The sequence below is a fragment of the Culicoides brevitarsis genome, chromosome 3 (assembly GCF_036172545.1).
Source record: "Culicoides brevitarsis isolate CSIRO-B50_1 chromosome 3, AGI_CSIRO_Cbre_v1, whole genome shotgun sequence".
Classification (NCBI taxonomy): domain Eukaryota; kingdom Metazoa; phylum Arthropoda; class Insecta; order Diptera; family Ceratopogonidae; genus Culicoides; species Culicoides brevitarsis.
This window is the reverse complement of record NC_087087.1, coordinates 2,633,802-2,655,890: the sequence shown is the minus strand read 5'-3', so window position 1 is coordinate 2,655,890 and position 22,089 is coordinate 2,633,802. Positions and strand designations below refer to the sequence as shown.

Here is a 22,089-nt window from a genome sequence, read left to right as displayed (position 1 = left end):
CCAGAAAAAAATAAATAAAACTATAGGAAGGCAATTTTTACATATTTTTTAAAAATAAATAATTTTTTTTTTTTTGTGAAAAAGGGACGTTTTTATGTTTACTTGTTCTACATATTAACGTTAACCGCTGTGATGGGGGTACGAAAAAAAAATGTTTAATATATTAAAACATTAAATTGACTTATGTGCAGTTTACAAAAATATGCGTGGGAATGTTTGATAAACAAACGTTGTCGCCTCTATAATTGTTATAAATATGAAAAAGAGCAGAGAAAAACAGGTAAATATTATAAGGGGTGAGAATGTTATGATGTGTAATAATATTTGGAGTAAACACGTTTATTTGTTTTTTATTTTTGAGTGTTTTTTTGTTTTTATTTTGTGTGTGAAAATTTACATTATTAAAAAGTTATTTTAATATTTTTTTATAAATTTTTAATTTATAAAATATTATAAATAATTTTAAAAAAATTAAAAATTAAAAAATTTTCATTTTTATTTTAAATTTATAAAAATTTTTTTTTAATTTTTATTAAAAAAAAAAAATTAAAATTTTTTAAAAAACATAATAAATATAATATAAAAATAATAATAATTAATTTAATAATTATTTTTTATTAAAAATATTTTTTTTTATAAATTTATTAAAATTTTTAAATAAATGTTTATAAATTTAAATTTTTATAAAAAATAAAAATCGAACTTTGTATTTTTATAAAAAAAAATAAATAAAATAATTTAATTTTTTCATATTTTTTTAAAAAATATATTATTAATAATATAAAAATTATATAAATATTATAAAATAATTTTTTATAAAAAAATATAATTAATTTATATTTTTTTTTTTTATAAAAAATTTTTTCAGTTAAAAAAAATAAAAAAAAATAAAAATTTAACTTTTTTTAAAAAAATTATTTTAAAATATTTAATTTTTTTATAAAATAATATATTATAAAAAATAATATTTTTTATAGATATTTTTCAATTTTCATTAAAAAATAAAGGTTTAAATAATATTTTTATAAAAAAAATAATATTTAAGTTAAATTTTCATGTAAAAATATTTTGAATAATTTTTTTAAATAACTTTTATCAAAAATTAAAAAAAAATAATATATATGTTTATATATTTTTCAAATAATAAACATATATCTTAACTTTTTATACAAAAAAAGTTAAAAATCCTTTAAAAAATAAATGTTTTATTATAAATAATCGTTTAAAAATATATTAAAAAGTTACAAAAGTGCAATTTTCACTCGTAAATCAAGATAATCTTCACATAATCTGTCATTTACTCTTTCTCTTCGAACAGTAAAATACAAATAAATCATAAAAATGAGCACGTGTTCCCGTTTTTTTGTGCTTTCATGTCAAGAAGTTTCCAAAGAAAGGTAAAATTCTACAATAATAACTCAATATATTATAAATAATAAAAAAAAATCAAAGTAATTGTAAAATGGCGGAAATTACCTTTCCAGTTTCAACAAATGCCTTGATTGGTATTTTTATTTATTATTACTTGCTTGACAAGAAAACAGAATAAAAAAGGGATCAAGACCCTAAGTAATTCGCTTTACTTTAAAATTTCATTATATTTTCATATTTTACATGACAAGAGACAACTCTTAAAAGGTCTCCTCTCTTCATTCCCTTAATTCTTTTTTTTTCTTGTACGAAAAATGTTCTTTCCTTTTTTTCGTCACGTGGTCACACCCTTAACCTATTGTCTCATATCCGGTCTCGCATTCGCTATTCTCGAACAAAACTATCAAGTTTATATCTTCATCATCATTATAACGTTTAAACAATTTTTTTATTTTATTTTATTATTCAGCAGCAAGAACAAGCACCGGGCCACCATCGAGGGCTGTTTTTAATGAAAAGACAAGATAATGTACGAGTAACATGTCGTAAGTTTTTAAAAAATAATTCGAAGGAACGGAAATGAAACCAGATACTTGAATTTTATTCACTAATTTTTTAAACTGAAATTGCTGCATTTAATAAGCGACCGTCAAAAAAGGATCTAAAGAACATACATGTCTAATGTTTGAGGTTGATGCAATATGGAAAAGTGTTTCTTATTTTTTAAAGTTCTTTGATACAAAAAAAAATTGAATTAGCATGAAAGCGATTTACAAATTTCGAATTTTAATTGAAAATTGAAGTTTTGATACTAAAATTCGTCAAAAATGTTCAAATTATGAAATATTTTTTAAATTAATTTTTCATAATTTACATTTTGACGAATTTAGATCAAAAATTTATAATTTTTGAAGATAATTCGAAATTTGTAAATCGCTTTTCGTTAATTCAATAAAATTTTTTTAATCGAATTTTTTTTATCATAGCTTTAAAAAATTTTAAAGTTTCAATTTGTTTGAATTAGCATAAAAGCGACATTCATTTTTTTTTAAATTTTAATAAAATTTGAATTTATTTATTGAAACTTTTCAAAAATATTAAAATTATGAAAAATTTTCTTATTGAGTTTTTCATAATTTTTATTTTGACGAATTAAGATCCAAAAAAAAATAAAATTTTGAAAATTTCTTTAAAATTTGCAATTCGCCTTTTGTTAATTCAATTCAAAAAATATTTCAAAAATTTTAATTCAATTTAATTTTTTTTATCAAATTTTATATTTTGTTTCAAGAAATTTAGAAAAAAAAATTAAAATTTAAAAGTTTGAATTAGCAAAAAGTAATTTTCAAATTTCAAACTGTCATTTTTTGAATTGACATTTACAAATTTTTATGAAATTCAAATTTAAAGTGAAACATTTTCTTTAATTGCATCTGCCTTGAATATCCTTCAACATGCATGCAAAAGAAGTAAAGGTTAACGTCAATGAGCAACGATCGTTGTTTTATTGTTAAATGCCAAGTAATTGATCTTTTGAGTTCCTTTCCATCTCTTTTCTCCGAACGTAAGTTCAATTGTTCGCCAAACAATGCGACAAAAAGCGGAAATCATCCTGAAACACCTTTCTGAGTCACATATTTTGTGATAAAAGCGAAAAATGTGCTCAGCTGCCATTCTGAAAATTTAGATTTTTTCTGCTTACGCACATTTTTAATGATAAAATAAATAATAATAATTTCTCGTAGTTGACCGCTAATCATCATTATATGTATATTCCGAAGCATTATTATTTTTATCATCATCATGAAAATGGTCATGCATCCGGTGCTGCGTATAACTGGCATAAAAATCACAACTCTACACGGGAACATATGTTCGAGGTACCTTTGTATCATCATCATGTATGTTTTGTTCTGTTTACTTTGTTTTGTTTTAATAATCATGAATCTTTAAGCTAAATACGTGCCATCAAATGGTCACCGGATGTTATTATACACTCACTCGTGTATGATGAATTGGATATATATTGATATTAAAAAAGGTATGAATAATGTCAATAACTAACAAATGACGACGACGACGACTTGACGTCGAAAACTGACGAGAATGTCGCAAAGGAGATGAGAGAATAATTACTTGGCAAGTGTTAATCGAACATTGAACAACTTCTAAAATAATTCCGTTACATCATTTTCCAGCTTAACCCAATAAAATCGCAATGATGCTCGCGAAATGATACAAAAGGCGTGACCAAATGATTTATTATTTCTTTATTTTCAAATATTAAATATTTCCAGAGCACAGCGAACATGTGGGTTTTTAATACTTTACATACAATCATAATATTTAAATATAATTCGCAGAGACTTTGCTGTCTCTCTCGTATGAACAACGACGATAAGCAACACAAATAATGACTCAAATAAGATAAACGCCATTTTGTAATGAATAATTTCTTGCGATTCTATTGTAATTGTCTTATTATTAGGTTATTGCTTATTATTGAAAATAAGAAGAAGAATAAAGAAGCAATTATATTTTTTTTTATTAAATTCTTGGAAAAAACATCCGGATATAATACCGTTAATAGAAGTTTTTTCTATAAATTTAATTGAAATTATATTGATTTTTTTTATTTATAATTTTAAAATATTAATTATTGTTTTTTTTTGTTCAATATATAATTTTAATTTAAAAAAAATTATTAAATAATTATAAAATAATTATTAAATAATTTTTTTTAAATTTATTTATAAATAATTAATAAATAAAAATTTTAAAATTATGTTTTTTTTTTAAATATTATTTAAAAACAAATATCATTTAAAATTAATATTTTATATTTTTTTTATTTTTTTTTATAAAAAATTAAAAATAAATTTTACAAATTTTAAAAAAATATTTTTTAAATTTATAAATTATTTCAAATAATTTTTTTAATATTTTATAATTTTTAAATATTAATTTAACTTAAATTTTATAAAATTTTTTTAAATTTTAAATAATTATATAAATTATTAAAATTTTGATAATAATGTATGTAATAATTTTTTTTTTTAAATTTTGATAAAAATTATTTAATTTTATTATAAATATTTTTATATTATTAAAATTATATTTTTTTTATATTATTAAAAAAAATATATTTATTTTTTAGTTTTATATTATTATATAATTTTAAGTATAAAAATAAATATGAGCTTAAAAATTATTAAACTTATGTTTAATTTTATTTAAAATTAAATGATAATGTTTAACTAAAAAATAAAAAACAATTTTTAATAATATAAAAAAATATAAAATATTAAACATATATGATAAAATTATAAAATATTTAAAAAATAATTATTTTTTAATAATTAATATTAATTAAAATATGAAAATAAAAATAATAAAACATTATTAATTTGAAATTTCAAAAATTCATGAATGTTGAAAAATAATAATTTTTTAATTAATAATTTTTTTTAATAAAAATTAATTTTAAAATTTGTATTTATTAATTTTTAATAAAAAAATTATTAAAATAATATTAATTAAAATAAAATAAAAAAATTATAATTTTTAAAATATTTTTAATATAAAATATTTTAAATAATTAATATTTAATTTTAAATTTAAATAAAAGTCAATTATCATAACATTGATAAAATTAACAAAATTGTAAGAAAATAAAAAAGAACCCGGAAATCACACCGTAAGTTATTTTTCTTACAAAAATTCAATTAAATCATTCAATATATGTTAATTTTTAATAATAATAATAAAGAACTAATAATTGTAACACTTTTCCATTATAACGAATTAATATATAATTCATTGTTAAGTAGTTACAATTTACCTCCCTTTATAAATTATGCAAAAATATAAACTTTAAGTACTTCATGTTGAGAACTTTCCCTTTAATAATAAAGGAAAATAAAAAAATAAACTTGAAGCAACAAGTCCTTTTTTACTTTCCATAATATATTTATAAATAAATTGTAAAGGTATATATTTTCTATCTCTTTCTGTTTCCATTCATTTCCTGTGTCTTTCCTGTTTTGTGTGTATTTTTCTCCATCATTAAGTTCATTTAGAAGACGGAGAAGAAGAAGACCGATGCTGAATAACATAAAAAATGCATTCAATGTTAGAATTTCTTGCACATGTGTTGCTTATGCACGTTAACATCCGGTCGAGCAATGTAAATTTTTTTTTCATTTATTTGTAAGGTGTCGTCCTCGGTTTCGGTTCAATACATTTTGAACCAAAAAATGTATTTTTTTAAGAATTTCTAATTTTTTTCCACAGAAACGAAGAAAAATCAGATGTGACACTGACATTATAATGATAAACTCATTAAGAATTCACTTAACATGCATCGCATACAACATGTAGTTAACATGAATATTAATAATAATCATATATATGATGATGACAATATAATACGCGTACACAATTTTTTAACATTTTTTTTTCTATTTGTAGAACATTATTAGACCGGATGTAGGTATCTTGTTGATAGACACTCGGAATTGCATTTAGCATAAGTTCAAGACGAGACGTGATAAAAACAGTTAAAGGGTTCGAAGACGACGAAATGTCTCTTCTTAATGAAATTTGATCAAAAATTAAAAAAAAAATAGTTTCTTAAAAAAAAAAGATGAAGACGCTCCATTTAAGCCGGATGTATGGAACGTACCAAAAATTTGAAAGGACTTTTCTTAACACACAAAAAAACAGGATGCAACCTCTATTAATAACATCAAAACGATACCTGATTCCGATTATTATTCATTATTTTACAAGTTTAGTGAACACGTGCTGTTTATAATAATCCTTAAAACTGATTTTTTTTTATTACGTCACAATTTTATCAAACATTTTTTAATAAAAAATAGAAAAAACCAACAAAAATGATAAGAAATTGCGATATGATGATGATGAATGTGTCACCGCAACAACTTTGCATGGTCGAATACACATTCAGGCTAAAGTATAAAAATGATGATGATGAAAAAATTTCAATCTCTGGATCAAGCGAGAATGGACATAAATGACATTTTTCATGAAATTAAACATATAATCATACGTTAGTAATAATAATATGTAAGTATAATAATTGTGCATGTTGTAGATGCAACGAGCATGAAGTTCGTTAAATATTGTAAAGTACATGAAAAAATTACTTTTGATTTTTTATATAAAGAAATTACTCATTTTTGTATGAGTAACTCAGTTAAAAATATTTAATTAAAATTTTTTTTTCTGTTATAATTTTTAATAAAAATTTATAAAATTTTTAAAAAATATATTTTTTTTATAAAATTTATGATATAATATATTTTTTAAAAAATATTTAATTTTTTTTTTAAATAATTTTATATAAAATACTAATTTTTTATTTATTTTTTTTTAATAAAAAATTATTATTAATAATAAAAAATATTAATATATTAAATTAAAATATATTATTTATATTAATATTTATTATTTAATATAATATTTAGTTAAATATTAATAATAAATTTTATTAAAACGAGACAAAGAGATGAAATATTTTCTCTAAAAATCTTTTTCAGATAAAAAATTATTATAAAATATTTTTTTATATATAACATAAATAATATAATAGTTAAATAAATGTAATATAATAATGATATATTATAATATGATTGATAATATAATTAATATATTCGGAAATTTTTTATTAAAAAATACAACGATGCTCTAAAAACTAATTTTTTAGATATAAAACTTTATAAAAATTATTATAAAATATAATACATAAATATATAAATATATTTTTATTATAATTTTAAAATTTTTACAATTGAAATTATATTTTATATATTTATAAAGTATATTTTGTAATAATTTTTATAAAGTTATTTTTCTAATAATTAGTTTTAGGAGTCCCGTTGTATTAAAAAAATTTTTTTTTCGAATACATTATTTATATTATGAATTAAATTACGACATATTTATACTATATAACATTTATTTATATTATGTTATATATATTTTATAATAATTTTATAAAATTTTAAATCTGAAAAAATTTTTAGAGAAAATATTTCATCTATTTGTCTCGTTTTAATCAAATTTATTATTAATATTTAACTAAATATTATATTAAAATATTAAAAAAGTAATAAATATTAATATAATATATTATATAAAAAATAATATATTTAATTTAATATATTAATATTTTTTATTATTAATAATAATTAATTATTAAAAAAAATAAATAAAAAAATATAATATTTTCCATTAAATTTCCAACTGAGTAAAAAAAGATGCTCAACGTACTATTTTTATACTATCCATAAGACACATACTTTATTAGGTTATTAATATGAATGAATCTAGTTCAATGTTACTTTTGAAATCATGATACATGAAGAATTACATTTTAACTTATATTATTAAGTTTTCTTGTTCATATTATGTAAAAAAAAATTATTATATAACATATATAACATACATTGTAATAATTACTTTGTAAAAATTTTCATTTTCAAACCAATATACCAAAAATATCTTAACCTTGATACGAGTTTTCTCAAGTGTGTAAAAACTAAATAAAATTTGGTTTCTTTTCAGTACGAAAAATGCGATTAATCATCATTATAACGAACGAACGATATTTTTGCTTATCTATATTTTGTTAAAGATAATTACTTTTAATGTTGATGTCTTCTTTTTATACTTATATGGGAATTTGGGATGGACCACCAACATTATTTTTTCTCATATGTTTTTGGATATTTTTCAAGTAATTCATTAACCTTCCAAATAGACGATGTATTTTATAGAAATCAAGGTTATTTAGTAAGTACGGTAATTAATTTGCCGAAAAAATCATTCATTGTTGAAAAAATGATGCAAATTCAAGCTAAAAAGCCGTGATCAGGGTCGAGATTTTTATATGGAAATTTTTTTTATTTTAAAAGTCATTCGCTTGAAAAGTATGCATGCATGACTTTGATTGAGGACCAAGCCCAAAATAACTGTAGCAACTCATGCACGGAGTTCAAGTGCATTCAAGAGGACCCCTTTCATGGAAATCGTTCCAATCTGAGTGATTTTTTCAAAAAAAATTAACTTTTAAGTAAATTTTGTACGTCCTTGCCCTCGAATCTTGTCTTTTTTAATGAACAACATTTTATTGTTACAAAATCCATCAGATCTGAAAAAAGAACCAGTTACGAAGGTACGACGTAGATACAAAAAAAAATCCATTAAAAAGTAACAAATACAGAATAAAAAATTCGTTTTGGACATTTTACGCAGAAACTCTTTGTTTTAGAATAACTCGACCGTGAAGTTGTAATGATATGCATGTTCCCTGATAAATATTGTGCTCTCGAATGATGAATGTGTGCGTTGGGAGTGAACGACTGACTTTCCCCATGAACAACTTTTTTTTTCAGCATTGACATGAAATTTAAAAAAAAAATCTACTCACCGCTTGAATTTATCGTTGAATAATCTTGACCTAATTGGTTGTTGCCCAGTCTCTGGCAGCCTGCATTCGCATTGAAGTCACTGAAATCCTGCCCGCCGCAATTATTGTCATAAGGTACTGTATCAGCTAATTTTTCGCATTCTGAAAAAAAATAAAAAAAAAAAAAAAAAAAATTAAAAAATTTTTTTTTTTTTAGAAAATGGCCTCGAATAACATTAACATCCCACACAAAACAAAAAAAAAACAATTTCAATTCATTTGAAGCCATTTCGAGAGATTGTTTAAACTTGTGCATTTTTATTGGCTTTAATAGTTTTTTTTTTTTTTTTATGAATCTGAATACTAAATATCTCTCGTCTATTGTTCGTTTCATTCATTCGGTCATTTGAATGCGTTCATGGGGCGATTTTTATCGATGCTGGATGCATTCAATTCAGTTACGATCAATGAAGTTGAGTTTTATGAATGAATTGGTGATGCAGAGCAATCTATTTTTCAGACAAGCCATTAAATAAAAAAATATTGTTTTCGTTTGAGAAATGTTAAATCACAGAAGAACAAAAACCAATTAAGTGTAATTTAGCAACCCGCATCGAAAAACCGCAAAGACAAAATATAATATCATTTGAAGTCGAGTCAAATCATCAAAATTTATTTTTTGAGGTTGGTACAAGTTTTTTTTTAATTTTTAAAATTTGTTAATCTTTATTTTTAATTTTTTTTTATAATATTCGTAAAAAAAATAATTTTTAAAAAAATTGTAAATAAATTCTAAAAAAATTTTGTTTTTTAAAAAAAATTAAAATTCCCCCCTTTTAAATTTTGGGGAGGGATATTTCATATTTTAACGATTTTTTATTTATTTATTATTTTTAATTTTTTTTGTTAAAAAAAATTAATTTTCAAATTATTTTAAAAATTAAATAAATTTTTAATTATTTTTTAATTGATTTTAACGATTTTTTATTTATTTATTAAAAAATTTATTTATTTAAATTAATTAAAATTTTAAAATTCAATTATTTTTCTTGAATTAATTAAAAAAAAAATTAATAATTTTTTTGCTTTAAAAAAAAATAATTAAAAAAAAAATAATTAAATAAATTTTTAAAAATTAATTTAATTAAAAATTAATTTAAATTTACAAAAATATATTAAAATTAATTATTTTAAAATTTATTTATTTTTTTTTTTTAATTAAAAAAAATATGAATTTTTGAATTAAATTTTGTTAAAAAAAATAAAAATAATTTTTTTTCATTAAAAAACTTTAAATAATTATTTTTTTATGAAACAGAACAAAAACTTGTAACAACCTCACAAGTAATTATTTAAAATGACACGAAAGAATCAACAAAACTTACCTTTTTGCAATATTTCCAGATGCTCCCAAAGAATATCACCCGTGAACGGAGGCGCAACAGCAAGAAAGCCTTCTCGCCCCAAGCCAATAATATCACGCCCGTGCATTTTGAGGAACGGCTCAAATTCTAACGAAAACTCCCGTTTTGCCCAATTCAGCCAAATCACGACGTGTTCCGGAGTCCATTGTCGTGGATCTGAAAGGAAAAAAATTTATTATTTAAAATTTTTTTTATTTTTTTCGAAATTTAATGAATATCAAGTAGTTGAAATTATTCTCGTTCTGTCCAAATATGTACAGAGTTCAACTTTTGCTTGTGTCCATAGAGCTGCGATGTTAAAAGTTTCAAGTAAAGTAAATACAAAAACAAAAGGCAATAAAATTTATAGGCATTATTAAAAACAACTCCCGTGTGTGTGATGGCTTTTTATACATTTTTTTACTGAATGTGTGCGAGAATCGAAAAAAAAATGAATGAAGTATCTTTAAAAAGTTGAAAATTTAAATAAGTTCCAGACTTTTTTATTATTATTGTATACTTTGTCACACATTCGGTAGCTGAACAAGCAGGCAAGCATAGATTAATTGCTACCAAAGCGAAAAAAAATCTACATATACATTGAAATGCTAATTATAAACTTAAATAATAATATTAAAATCATGTTCGAGACAGAAGAACAGAACCATGCATATTATTAACACAAAGGTGAGGTGATATTTTATTGGATTTTATTATTATTTATTTATTTTTGATAAAAATTTTATTATCATTAACTGTTTTTTTATTTATTTTTTTTTAGATTTGGAAGGCAAACAACTCCCACACAGAAGTTTTATATATTTTGTACAAATATGATTAAAATATAAAAAAAATATTAAAATTTAAATGATAAAAAAATATTTAAAAAAATTAATTTTATTAAATTGATTTAAAAGAATTAAATTTAATAGTTTATATTTTAAATTAAATTTTATCAAAAAAAAAAAAAAAATAAAAAAAAATAAAAAAAAAATAAAAATATAATTTAAAAATATATATTTTTTTAATTTTAAAAATTTAATTAAAATTTAAAAAAAAATTAAATTAAACTTTAAAAAAAATTATCAGAAATAATTTTAAAAAATTATTTTAATAAATTAATTTAAAAATAAAAAATAATAATTGAATATTTTTAAATGAAATTTTATCAAACAAAAATTTTTAAATTACATAAAATAAAATATTTAAAGAAATTTACCTAATAAAATTAATTTCATTTATAAAAAATTTTTAAAATTAAAATAAATATAAAAAATTAAATAAAAATAAAATTTTTGAATTTTTTTCAGAAAATCGTTAAAAAAAAATTTTAAAACCTACAAAATTTTTAAAATAATAAATAAATAAATTTTAAAAATATTTTAAATTTTTTTTTAATAAAATAAATTTTTAATATTTTTAATATAATAACAAAAAATCAATAAATAAAAAATAAAATTTTTGATGAAATTTTATCAAATTTTTTTTTTTAATTTTTTAATCTTAATATAAAAAAAATATTTAAATATTAAAAATTTTAATCGAAAAAAATAGATTTAAATTTATATTTTTATAAATATTTTAAACCTACCAAAATTTTCTTAAAAATTATTTTAGAAAATTTTCCTTTGTTAAATATTATTTTTGTGAAAGCATGAAAAATTAATAAAAACTTAATTAATTTATTTTTTTAAAAAATGTAAAATTTATCATATAGTAGGTATAATTTATTACAAATACGCAAAAAAAAAATTTTTATATAAATTTTCAAGTTCATATCACATCCGGACAAGTGTGAACTTACATTTTTTGTAGTTTTTATCAGTAATGTTATATAAAAAAAGCTATAAAAATGTATGTTTATTACACACAAAAAGAACGAATATTCAATTAAGTACACAAAAGAGAACAAAACAAAACACAGATTCGTTACAATTTTACAAATAAATTCAAGCCATCATTAATACGAATGTTTTCTGAACAAATAATCATCCATTGACGAGACGAGAATGAATGAATAATATTTTTCATCGTTCTCTTTTGATATTATAATAGTAGGTCCTAATAAATGTCCATTTATTTATTGTTGAAAAATCAAATTTAATATTATTTATATGTTTTGTTGGTAAATATACAACTTATTTGTGTATTTGTATATTTCTCGTATAAATTTTTACATTATTATTATTGTTATGTTTCTCATCTCGTTTCTTGTTTTCTTTCGTCTTCTTATTGAATTCGATTGATCTTTTGATTTTTATTATTATTTTGTTATTATTTAAATTAGTTATCTTTATTATTATTATTTGTTTGTATCATATACATATATAACTTGTTAACATATATGATCCGCATGTCAAACTTACCTTTGGTTATTTTGAATGATTGAACTTCTTTTTCCCATGACGCGAACGAGGCATTTAGGACTTCTGTCAATTTTTTGTTTGTACCGGGAGTCAAAGGGGGCATTTGTGTTGGAACATCTATAAAAATAACAAAAAAATATATGTTAATAATATGTTTACAAATAATATAAAGTTCAATTTTAATGTTTTTCTTTATTATTTTGCAAGAGTTTGTAATTAAAAAGACCTTGATTTTCACAAAATAAATATTATTTTAACTTTGCAATGTATTATAATTATAATAAATATCACTCGTGTGACGTAATGTATTTTATATATATATTTTTATGCTAGACATGAAGTTAAAAATATATCGCCACGTAAGTTTATTTTATTTTTTTAGTAATAATAATAATAATAATGAAAACAAAATAAAGTAAGAATGTAGTCAGAATACAATTCGTTCCGGTTGAGAAATTTTTAATTTAATAGAGAGACGCGTCTCTTCATATATTTATATATGTTGTATATTTTAACATATACATATATATAATTTTCATACAACAGACTCAAGTTTCATTTTTTTTTCAAGTTATAATTTTTAACTTTGCAATATAATTTTTTTTGTATTTTTTTTTTCGAAAGATTGAACTCAACTGACATCATTCCCTTTTATTCGTTTTTCAATTCGTATACATTGTCTGGTAATTATTCATATTGCAAGTAATAAACACTGAAATTGATGGCGAATCCTCAGGCTTTTATTTTTTTTATTTTATTTTATAGCCAGATTTAAAAACACCTGGATTGTGGTTTTTTTTATTTTATCATTTTTTTTTCGTTCGAAACTTTAACAAGGCACACGAAAAAATGTTATGAAATGCAATTAATACGCACATAAATTAACATATTCGTTTAAAATCTATCAATCTGTCAATTATTTGTGTAATCGTTTTGTTGAATGAAATGTTCGACTTCTTCACTCAATCACGATCGTTATTAACGCGCAAGAAAGTAATATGTAACAAACATTTTTTTTTCTCCGCTCTCTCAATAAATGAACCGATTTGTGAATGATTGATATGATGTGAAGAGGATTTTAATGTGTGAAAGATGTATCGTCATAATGTCTAACATTACGAATGATGAACGAGAATGTATTTTTAAATGAATATTTTTGTGTGAAAAATTTATGGAAGTTAACATTTTTTAATTAATTATTCGAAAAAATTTAAAAATTTGACTTAAAACCATAGATATGGAAAACTGTTATAACTGTTATACAAATTTGAACCTTACAGAAAATTAAAATTTTTGAAGTTTTTAAATATAAAAAGTAATAAATGTTAAGTTTAAGTTAAAAAATTTAGTTTATTGTCAGAATTTAGCAAGAAATCCTTCATCTTTCGTAAACTGTTATACTGTTATACAAATTTCAACTTTACAGAATATTGAAAATTTTCAGGTTTTTAATTATAAGAAGCAATAAATATTGAGTTTAACTCAAAAGGTTCAAAAAAATTATCAAAAATTAGAAGTAAAACCTTCATAACAAAAATTGTTATAACTGTTATACAAATTTTATAAAAGCTTAATATCAAAAAATTTTGAAATTTTAACTAATATGAAGAATTAATGTTGACTTTTGCTATTTAAGTTTATGAAATTCTTCAAATCGAATTCAAATTCACTCAAATAAATTTCTGTTATAACTGTTATACAAATTTCAAAATTACAGAAAATTGAAATTTTTAAGCTTTTTAACTATAAGAAGTAAAGCTATATAAAGCTATGTTTAAGTAAAAAATTTCAATATTTTATAAGAATTTAGAAGTAAATCCTTCATCCTTCATAAACTGTTATACTGTTATACGAATTTCAGGATTCTATAAGATTGAAATTTTTTAGCTATTTAACTATAAGAAGCAGTTAATGTTAAGTTTAAGTCACAAATATTAAAAAATTATCCAAATTTGTAAGAAAATCCTTCAGAACAAAAACTGTTATAACTGTTATACAAATTTCAAAATTGTATAACATTAAAAATTTTCACATTTTCCAATATAAAATGGCTTAAATTTTAAGTTTCAGCACAAAAATTTCAGAAAACTAACAATTAAGACCCCAAATTATGAAAAAAATTTCAAACTGTTATACTGTTATAAAAATTTCGCAAAACCCAACTACCTCTCGCTTTCTGATGCTGATACAAAGTCTTAAATAACGAATTCTGTAGCTGCTGCTGATGATTCTGTTGTTGTTGCTGAGTTTGTTGATGATTCTGTGACGGAGATTGTTGCTGCTGCTGCTGCTGATTTTGATTTTGATGATGAGGCGGCGACGCTGCGGGACTTTTCAATCCCAAATTTGTCGCCGGATTGAATTTGTAATTGTGCTGATTGTTATTGAGGAAACTACTGCTACACGTATTACTTCCGCGAAATATCGTGGGAGCCCGTATTCGAGTATCGGCGGACCATTCGATCCATTCGTTTGTCATTATGGTCGCCGTTGTGTTGCTTGTTGCTTCCACGATTAAGTCTTTAACTATTTTTTTTTTGTGTCACTTTGTGTAACTTTTTACCCAAAAAAAAAATGTTACTGTAATTATTACTTATTTATTTTTTTTTTTCGAAGTTGTTTGAAGTAGTAATAATAATTGTAGGTCTTGTCATGTATTTTGATGAATATAAATATAAAATAATGAGGTTCACACAATTATAAATGAAAAATCATTGTCACATAATTATTATTGTTAAATTATTGTTTGTTGTTGTTACTGTAAAAAAATATTTATGCGATTTTAATATTTACTTATCAGACATCTTTTTTTTACGAAAAAACTTATCTTTATTACAATTATTATTATTTTTTAACTTTTTCTTATTTTAAAAGTTAAAATTTAAAAAAAATTGTAATAAAAGTACAAGTTTAACATTATTATTACAAAGTTTCTAAACATATATAAAAATATATATTTAACAGTAATTCACTGATTTCCTTTCGAAAAACTTGAAGTGCCACGCGATTAAAAGCTTTAATTAATGAAACCATTAATCGCTGCGTTTTCAATTAAGACATCATCATATATGTTTAATATAACATAAAAAACTCGAAGATTAAGTGATAGCGGTTCTTAATAAAAAAAAAAGTAAGTTCACTTAATATTATGTTTTAATATCAATAACACAAGAATAGATGATGGTCCGTCTTCACTTCAAAAAAATAATATAATATAATAAAAACTCACGAAATCTTAAATAAAAAGGAACATATATGATGTTCTCGAGTACCATCATATATACTTTTTTTTTATTGTATTTTGTATTCAAACAATTCACTAGTTTACATTCAATTTATTATTATTGTTGTTGAACTACTGTATTACTCACTCACACAGTTTGTTTATGAATGTTAAATTTTGGGGAATCATCATAAAAATCTTATTTTTCTTTGAATTTTGTTCATAATGTTCGGTTTATACGAAAAAAAAGTAAAAAGATAGTAAAAGAGTAGGAGAGGAAAAAGGTTTACATATGTTTATTTTATTATTATATTTTAAATTTTATTTTACTTCGTTTTATTATATTGAATGAATGTAATCTAATCAAATTTTGTATTTGATCTTTAGTTGGGGTCTTGTCATCGCTGTCAATTGAGTAACAAAATTTTAAGGTACAGGGGTTTTATTTTTTTTTAAATTTTTTAACTTTTTATTTTTTATTATAATTTTTTAAATATCGAAGAAATTTTAGTTTTTATGATAGATTTAAAAATAAAGTAAAAAAAATTATAAAATCAAAAATAAAAAAACTTGTTTTTAAAATATTTTTAAATTTATAATTAAATAAAAAAATTTTAAATTAAAAAAAAATTAAAAAGAAAATTTTAAATTTTTGACAAAAAAAAATATTTGCTTGCTCAATTTGTATCAAATTCATATTATTTTTTGAATATTTTTTTTTAACTTTTTAACTATTTTTAAATTTTTCAATTCTATACAAAAATAATTTTAAAGGATTATTTTTTAGATTTTTTTTATTATTTTTTTTTTTAAAAAATAAAAAAAAAATTATTAAATTAATTTTAATGAAAAAAATTTAATATTTTTGTACAGCTTGTATCAATTTCTTGAAGTTTTTACAAAAAAAAAATTTTTTTAAATTTTTTTAAGATTTTTACTTATTTTTTTGAAGAAATTATAATTTATATTTGTATTTACTTAATTTTTCGATTTATTTTTAATCAAACATAAATTGAAGCAATTTTATATTTTTAATAATATTAATAAAAAAAAATTCTAAAATAAAAATATATTAAAAATTAATTAATTAAATTAATTAAAATTAATTTAATTTTATAAAAATAATTAAAAAAATATATATAAATGTTTAATTAAAAAATATATATATTTATTAATTGTTTTATTTTAAAATTATTAAAAAATAAAAAAAATTAATTAAAAAAAATAAATTAAATTTAATAAAAATTAAAAATGAAAAAAAAAATAAAAAAATCGAAAAAAAAAATTAAAAAATTTTTTTAAAAATATTAAATATTAAATTATTTTTTAATATTTGATATTAAATTAAATTATTATTAATTAATTAAAAAATAAATTTAATAAAAATAAATAAAAGAAAAAAGTCAAATAGAAAATTATTTGAAATAAATAAAAAATAAAAAAAATATTTTTTATGTAAAATTTTTTAAAAAATGTGAAATTTAAAATTTTAATTTAATTATTTAAAAATTTTCTTCAAAATATTAAAAAAGTACTTTCAAAACAAATTGACCTCCCTGTACATAAAATTCTCATTTCCATTCAAATATTGGGGAGTTCTTGCCCTTTTTATTAACTAAACATATTGACAAGTACCTCATCATAATAATTGTCGAAAAAAAAGATAAAAGGAAATTTTCCGAGGGGAAAACATTTAAAAATGTTACTTAAACATCTATTAATACAAAAAAAAAGTTAAAATCTGACAAACATGATGGTCTCGTGTTGCACATAGGCACGCTCCCCTCGCAATCGACTTGCAACCACAATGATACACAATCTTGTTACAAACTGAGATAAATTAATTGAGTGTATCATGTTTTATTTTGTGGTGTTATAAGGTTAAATACTCTCGCCTCCTTTGTTTAACACACAACTAGTTGATCTTTGGCATTCCGATTCACGATTTGCCTTTGATTCATTTTTTAAATTATTAGGAATTCAGGATAATTATCGCACGAGCTGAAAAAATATCCGACGGACTTCTTTGCAGGTGTCGTTTGCTCACGCAATGTCAAATTTTTGTATAATTATGTTCTTCTAAAGTAAAAAAATTTAAAAAAAAACTCAAGCATGTCAAATCAGGCACAAATTTCAACGCCTTTTTTCCGAATGGTAATCCTATATACATTGTTGTCAACATTCAATAGTTAAACAATGAATGCATAAAAAAGAGACTCCCAAAAAAAAAGTTAACTTTAAAAGTATGGCACATGTACAAGGTCCCTTTTACAACAATACAAAAGCATGAATTGTCCATTAATTTATTTAAATTAATAGAAATTGACCAGAAAATGAATATTCATGCTTTTTTGGACATTTTTTTTTCGTTAAACTCTGATAAATGATGAAATGTATATGATATGAGGGTGACATTATTGTCGAAAAAAAAATATTTTTTTTTGTTAAACATAAATAAAATATATAATATACAAAAATATATGATAATAATAAACAAACAGGACTGATACAACATTATTATCCCATTTATCTTTAATTAACATAAATTTAAATATTAATTTAGTTCAATTGTCATCTAATTTTCCAATTGTTGATCTGATCTAGCGTTGTATATTTTTTCTGTTCTTATATTTTTTCAAGATTTTTATAGTTTTTAAGTGAATGTAGGAGTAAAAAAAAATTTTTTTAAAAAAAATTTAAATAGGAGAAAATTGTCTCCCGTGGAGTACGAAAAAGGAACCAAACATTAAAAGCATTCCTTTGTAATCTTGTTCTTTGCATATGTTTGTTGTATAAAGATAAAATTTGGTGTTTATTGTTTTTGTGGATACGAAATTAAGGCAGGCAAAGAATGACTCAAGTTACAAAATATATATGTTTGTCTGTTTGACTTTTTATTTAAGTTATTCATTAGTTTGTTTTACTATTACGAATCGGAAGATCAATAGTGAATTACTAATATTTGTATATGTTTAATATTTATATATTGTATAATTTTTAAAATAAATTATTTTATATATTTTTTATTATTTATTATAAAATAATTTATATTTTTTTTTATTTAAAATTTTTTATAAAATAAAGTAATATTTATAAAAATTTATTAAAAATAAATATATTATAATTTTAATAATAATTTTTATATTTAAATATAACTTTTAAAATTATAAATAATAAAAAACATAACTTATTTTAAATAATAATAATTATATAAATTTTATTATTTATTTAAAAATAAATTTTATATTTTTTATTTAAAATTAATAATTATAATTTTATATAAAATAAATTTATATACTAAAATTTAAAATATAAAAATTTTAAAAAATTATTTTAAAAATTCAATTATAATAATTTATTTATTTTTATAATATAAATAAAATAAAAATAATTAAATTATTATAATGTAATTTTTAAAAATAATAATTTTTTATAATTTTATATTTTAATATATCTGTATTTTATATAAAATTATAATTTTATATTTTATAAATATTATTTTAAATAAAAATATAAATTATTTTATAAAAATAATAAAAAAATATATATTTTATAATGTTATATGTTTTATAGAAACTTTGTAATAATAACATATATTTTTGAATATTTTTTATTATTAATTAATATTAATATTAACCTGTATTGTTTAAATTCTTTAATTTTATAAAAAAAAATAAGTTTCACGTTTTATTATATATATTATTTTTTATATTAAACCACAATGTATCAACATATATATAACTTAATTTTCTCACAATTTTTTACTTTTCTTATCAGTTCTTGGAACATTTGAACACTTGTTTCGTTGTTTATCAACTTAATATATTTATTATGTTTTGTTTTTTCATATATTATATATGTTGACCTTTTTTTATACTTTTATATATTATATTTTTATTAATTATATATAATATTATTGTATTATTATATTTTTTAGGTAATTATCAAAAAAGTTCTGATCGAGTACAGAAAAACGATCGATCCACAATTATTCTTGAAGCACCGTGCGCCGCTTTCAATGCGTGTATATGGTTCAAAACAAATTTGAAGACTAACTTGTCAGAGGTTTCATGCGAATATACAGAGAACCCATCCACGGAGCATACAAACAAAGCTACACATATGGAAGTTTCAAAAGCATTAATTTTTTAGTTTACTATTTGTTGTTGTACATCCGTGTGTATAGTTCCGATAAATGATCGTACCTACATGTATATGAATGAACTGTTTGTATATGTTGTATATTGAAGAAGAAGCAGAAAAAATCCATGAATGAATTTAATGTTGCATTTGTGGTTGTAACGGAAATGAATTTTGTGTGTATTGGTATTTTTTTAGTTGTAGTGTAATTTCTTTCGTTTTTTATTTATTATTATTTATATTTATATATGTTGTGTTTTATTGCTTTTTATACAACATATATTTGTATTATTAATGCAATTGCAATTTTTTCAATTTTTTTTTATTAATTTTTGTTTAAAAAATTTTTAATATTTTTTTTTAAACAAAAATTATTAAAAAATTAAAAAATTGTTTTTCATTATTTATTAAATTTTTATTTAAAAAAATTTTTAATAAAAAAAATTTAAAAAATTGAAAAATTTTTTTGTTAAATAAATTTTTTTTTAATTTTTGTTTGTAATAAAAAAATAATTCAATTTTTTTTTTATTAATTTATTTTTTAAAAAAAATTTTTTTTTAATTAAAAATTAATTAAAAAATTGCAACTTTTATTATTTTTAATTTTTTTTTAAAAAAAAAATATTTTTTTTAAACAAAAATTAATTAAAAAAATTGAAAAAATTGCAACTTTTATTATTTTTTTTTAATTTTTGTTTGCAAAAAAATAATAAAAAATTTAAAAAAAAAATAATATTTTTTTTTCTAAAAAAAAATTTTTTAACAAAAATTAATAAAAAAAATTTTTTTTAAATTTTTATTTTTTTTTTATTTAATTTTTGAAAATTTTTTTATTATTTTATTTTAAACAAAAATTAATAAAAAAATGTTCTTTTTAAATAAAATTCACCAAAAACAAAAAAAAATATTTTACAGGTTTTTCCAATACAAAAACCTCAAATATTGACTCAAATAATCTTTTATTTGCTTCGCTGAATAAATTAAGAGGAGGCGCCTTTTGCCTCATTTGCGCACAATTCAAATGCTAATTCACTATTTGTCTTCCTCTTCGACATAATTTTTTCAAGTTTTATGTAAATTTTTTTTCGTTCAATATTATTGTTAATTTTTATCTTTTTTTTTAGAAAGGTGATAAAGTAAACATTTTTAAACAGAAAATTTTACTTAAAACTGGGTTTTTCCTTTCATTTCATTCATGCTTAATATTGATCACTTTTTTTCATTCATAAAAAAAATTGTATTTATTTATTATTTTTGCTTCTTATCGTACTCTCGAAAAGTTGGAGAGACAAAAGAAACGCATTGTTATGTTCTGAGGTACGCCATAAAAGAGGATTAAAAAAGTGCTTCAATTGTTTATTTGTTTATTTTTAAGGGATTATAATCTCATCTCTAATTTTATCTTAATTTTTTTTTTTTTTTTGAAAAAAAAATTATTTATCAAGTTCCTTTTTTGCGGGAATTAGGAAGTAAATTTTTGTTCAAAAAAAAAAAAAAAAAAATTCATTGACTAAAAATTTTTATTTTGCAAAAAAATTGTAAAAATTGAAGAATGTCTCTTCAGGGGACTTTTTTTGTTGTGTCATTGAATGACGCTCCAATGTCTACAACGACGACGAAGGAATTTCGTTAAAAAAATTTTTTTCAAATCTGAGTAAAAGACAAGACAAGACAGGTATCATCGCAGGTAGGTAAAAATTTTTTTCGGGTGAATAGAAAACTTTAAATAGAAACTTGGCAAAAAAAGGTCAATTCCCAATCACTTCCATGCGAGAGTTCTTAACAATATGATGAGGATGTCTGATGTGTAAAATTCGACGAACAATGAACCCCATGATCTGATCAAGTCCTTTATTGTTGAGCACCAACAACAATAAAATTGGAGAATAATTTGTTTCGATTTTTCTTTCAATTTTTTTCTTTCATTCAATTCATTGACGTGCAAGTGCAACGCTGTAATTGTATTAGTGTCCTTCGTATACATCCCTTTTCATCCCGTACTGCACATGTGTGATCGACGTAAAAAAATTATTTCATGAATGAAATTCTGGTTTTCTTTATACCTGCTGGTAGTTCGATTTTTTTTTGTAACAGACACCGGATATTGTTCCTTTTATCGGGATTCAGTTGAGAAAAATGAAAAAAAAATGA

General features: G+C 20.1%; 1 protein-coding gene across 1 annotated transcript in view; it reads right to left on the bottom strand.

Annotated features, from left to right (window-relative positions):
• Window positions 1–22,089, bottom strand: part of LOC134833445 (ETS-like protein pointed) — a 66,287-nt gene that overhangs the window by 9,616 nt on the left and 34,582 nt on the right. The window contains exons 4-6 of the mRNA XM_063847760.1: window positions 12,576–12,692; window positions 10,192–10,386; window positions 8,828–8,968 (exon numbers count right to left, since the gene is read on the bottom strand). Coding sequence (XP_063703830.1) covers window positions 8,828–8,968; window positions 10,192–10,386; window positions 12,576–12,692 — 453 coding nt within the window. The remainder of the gene's footprint in view (window positions 1–8,827; window positions 8,969–10,191; window positions 10,387–12,575; window positions 12,693–22,089) is intronic.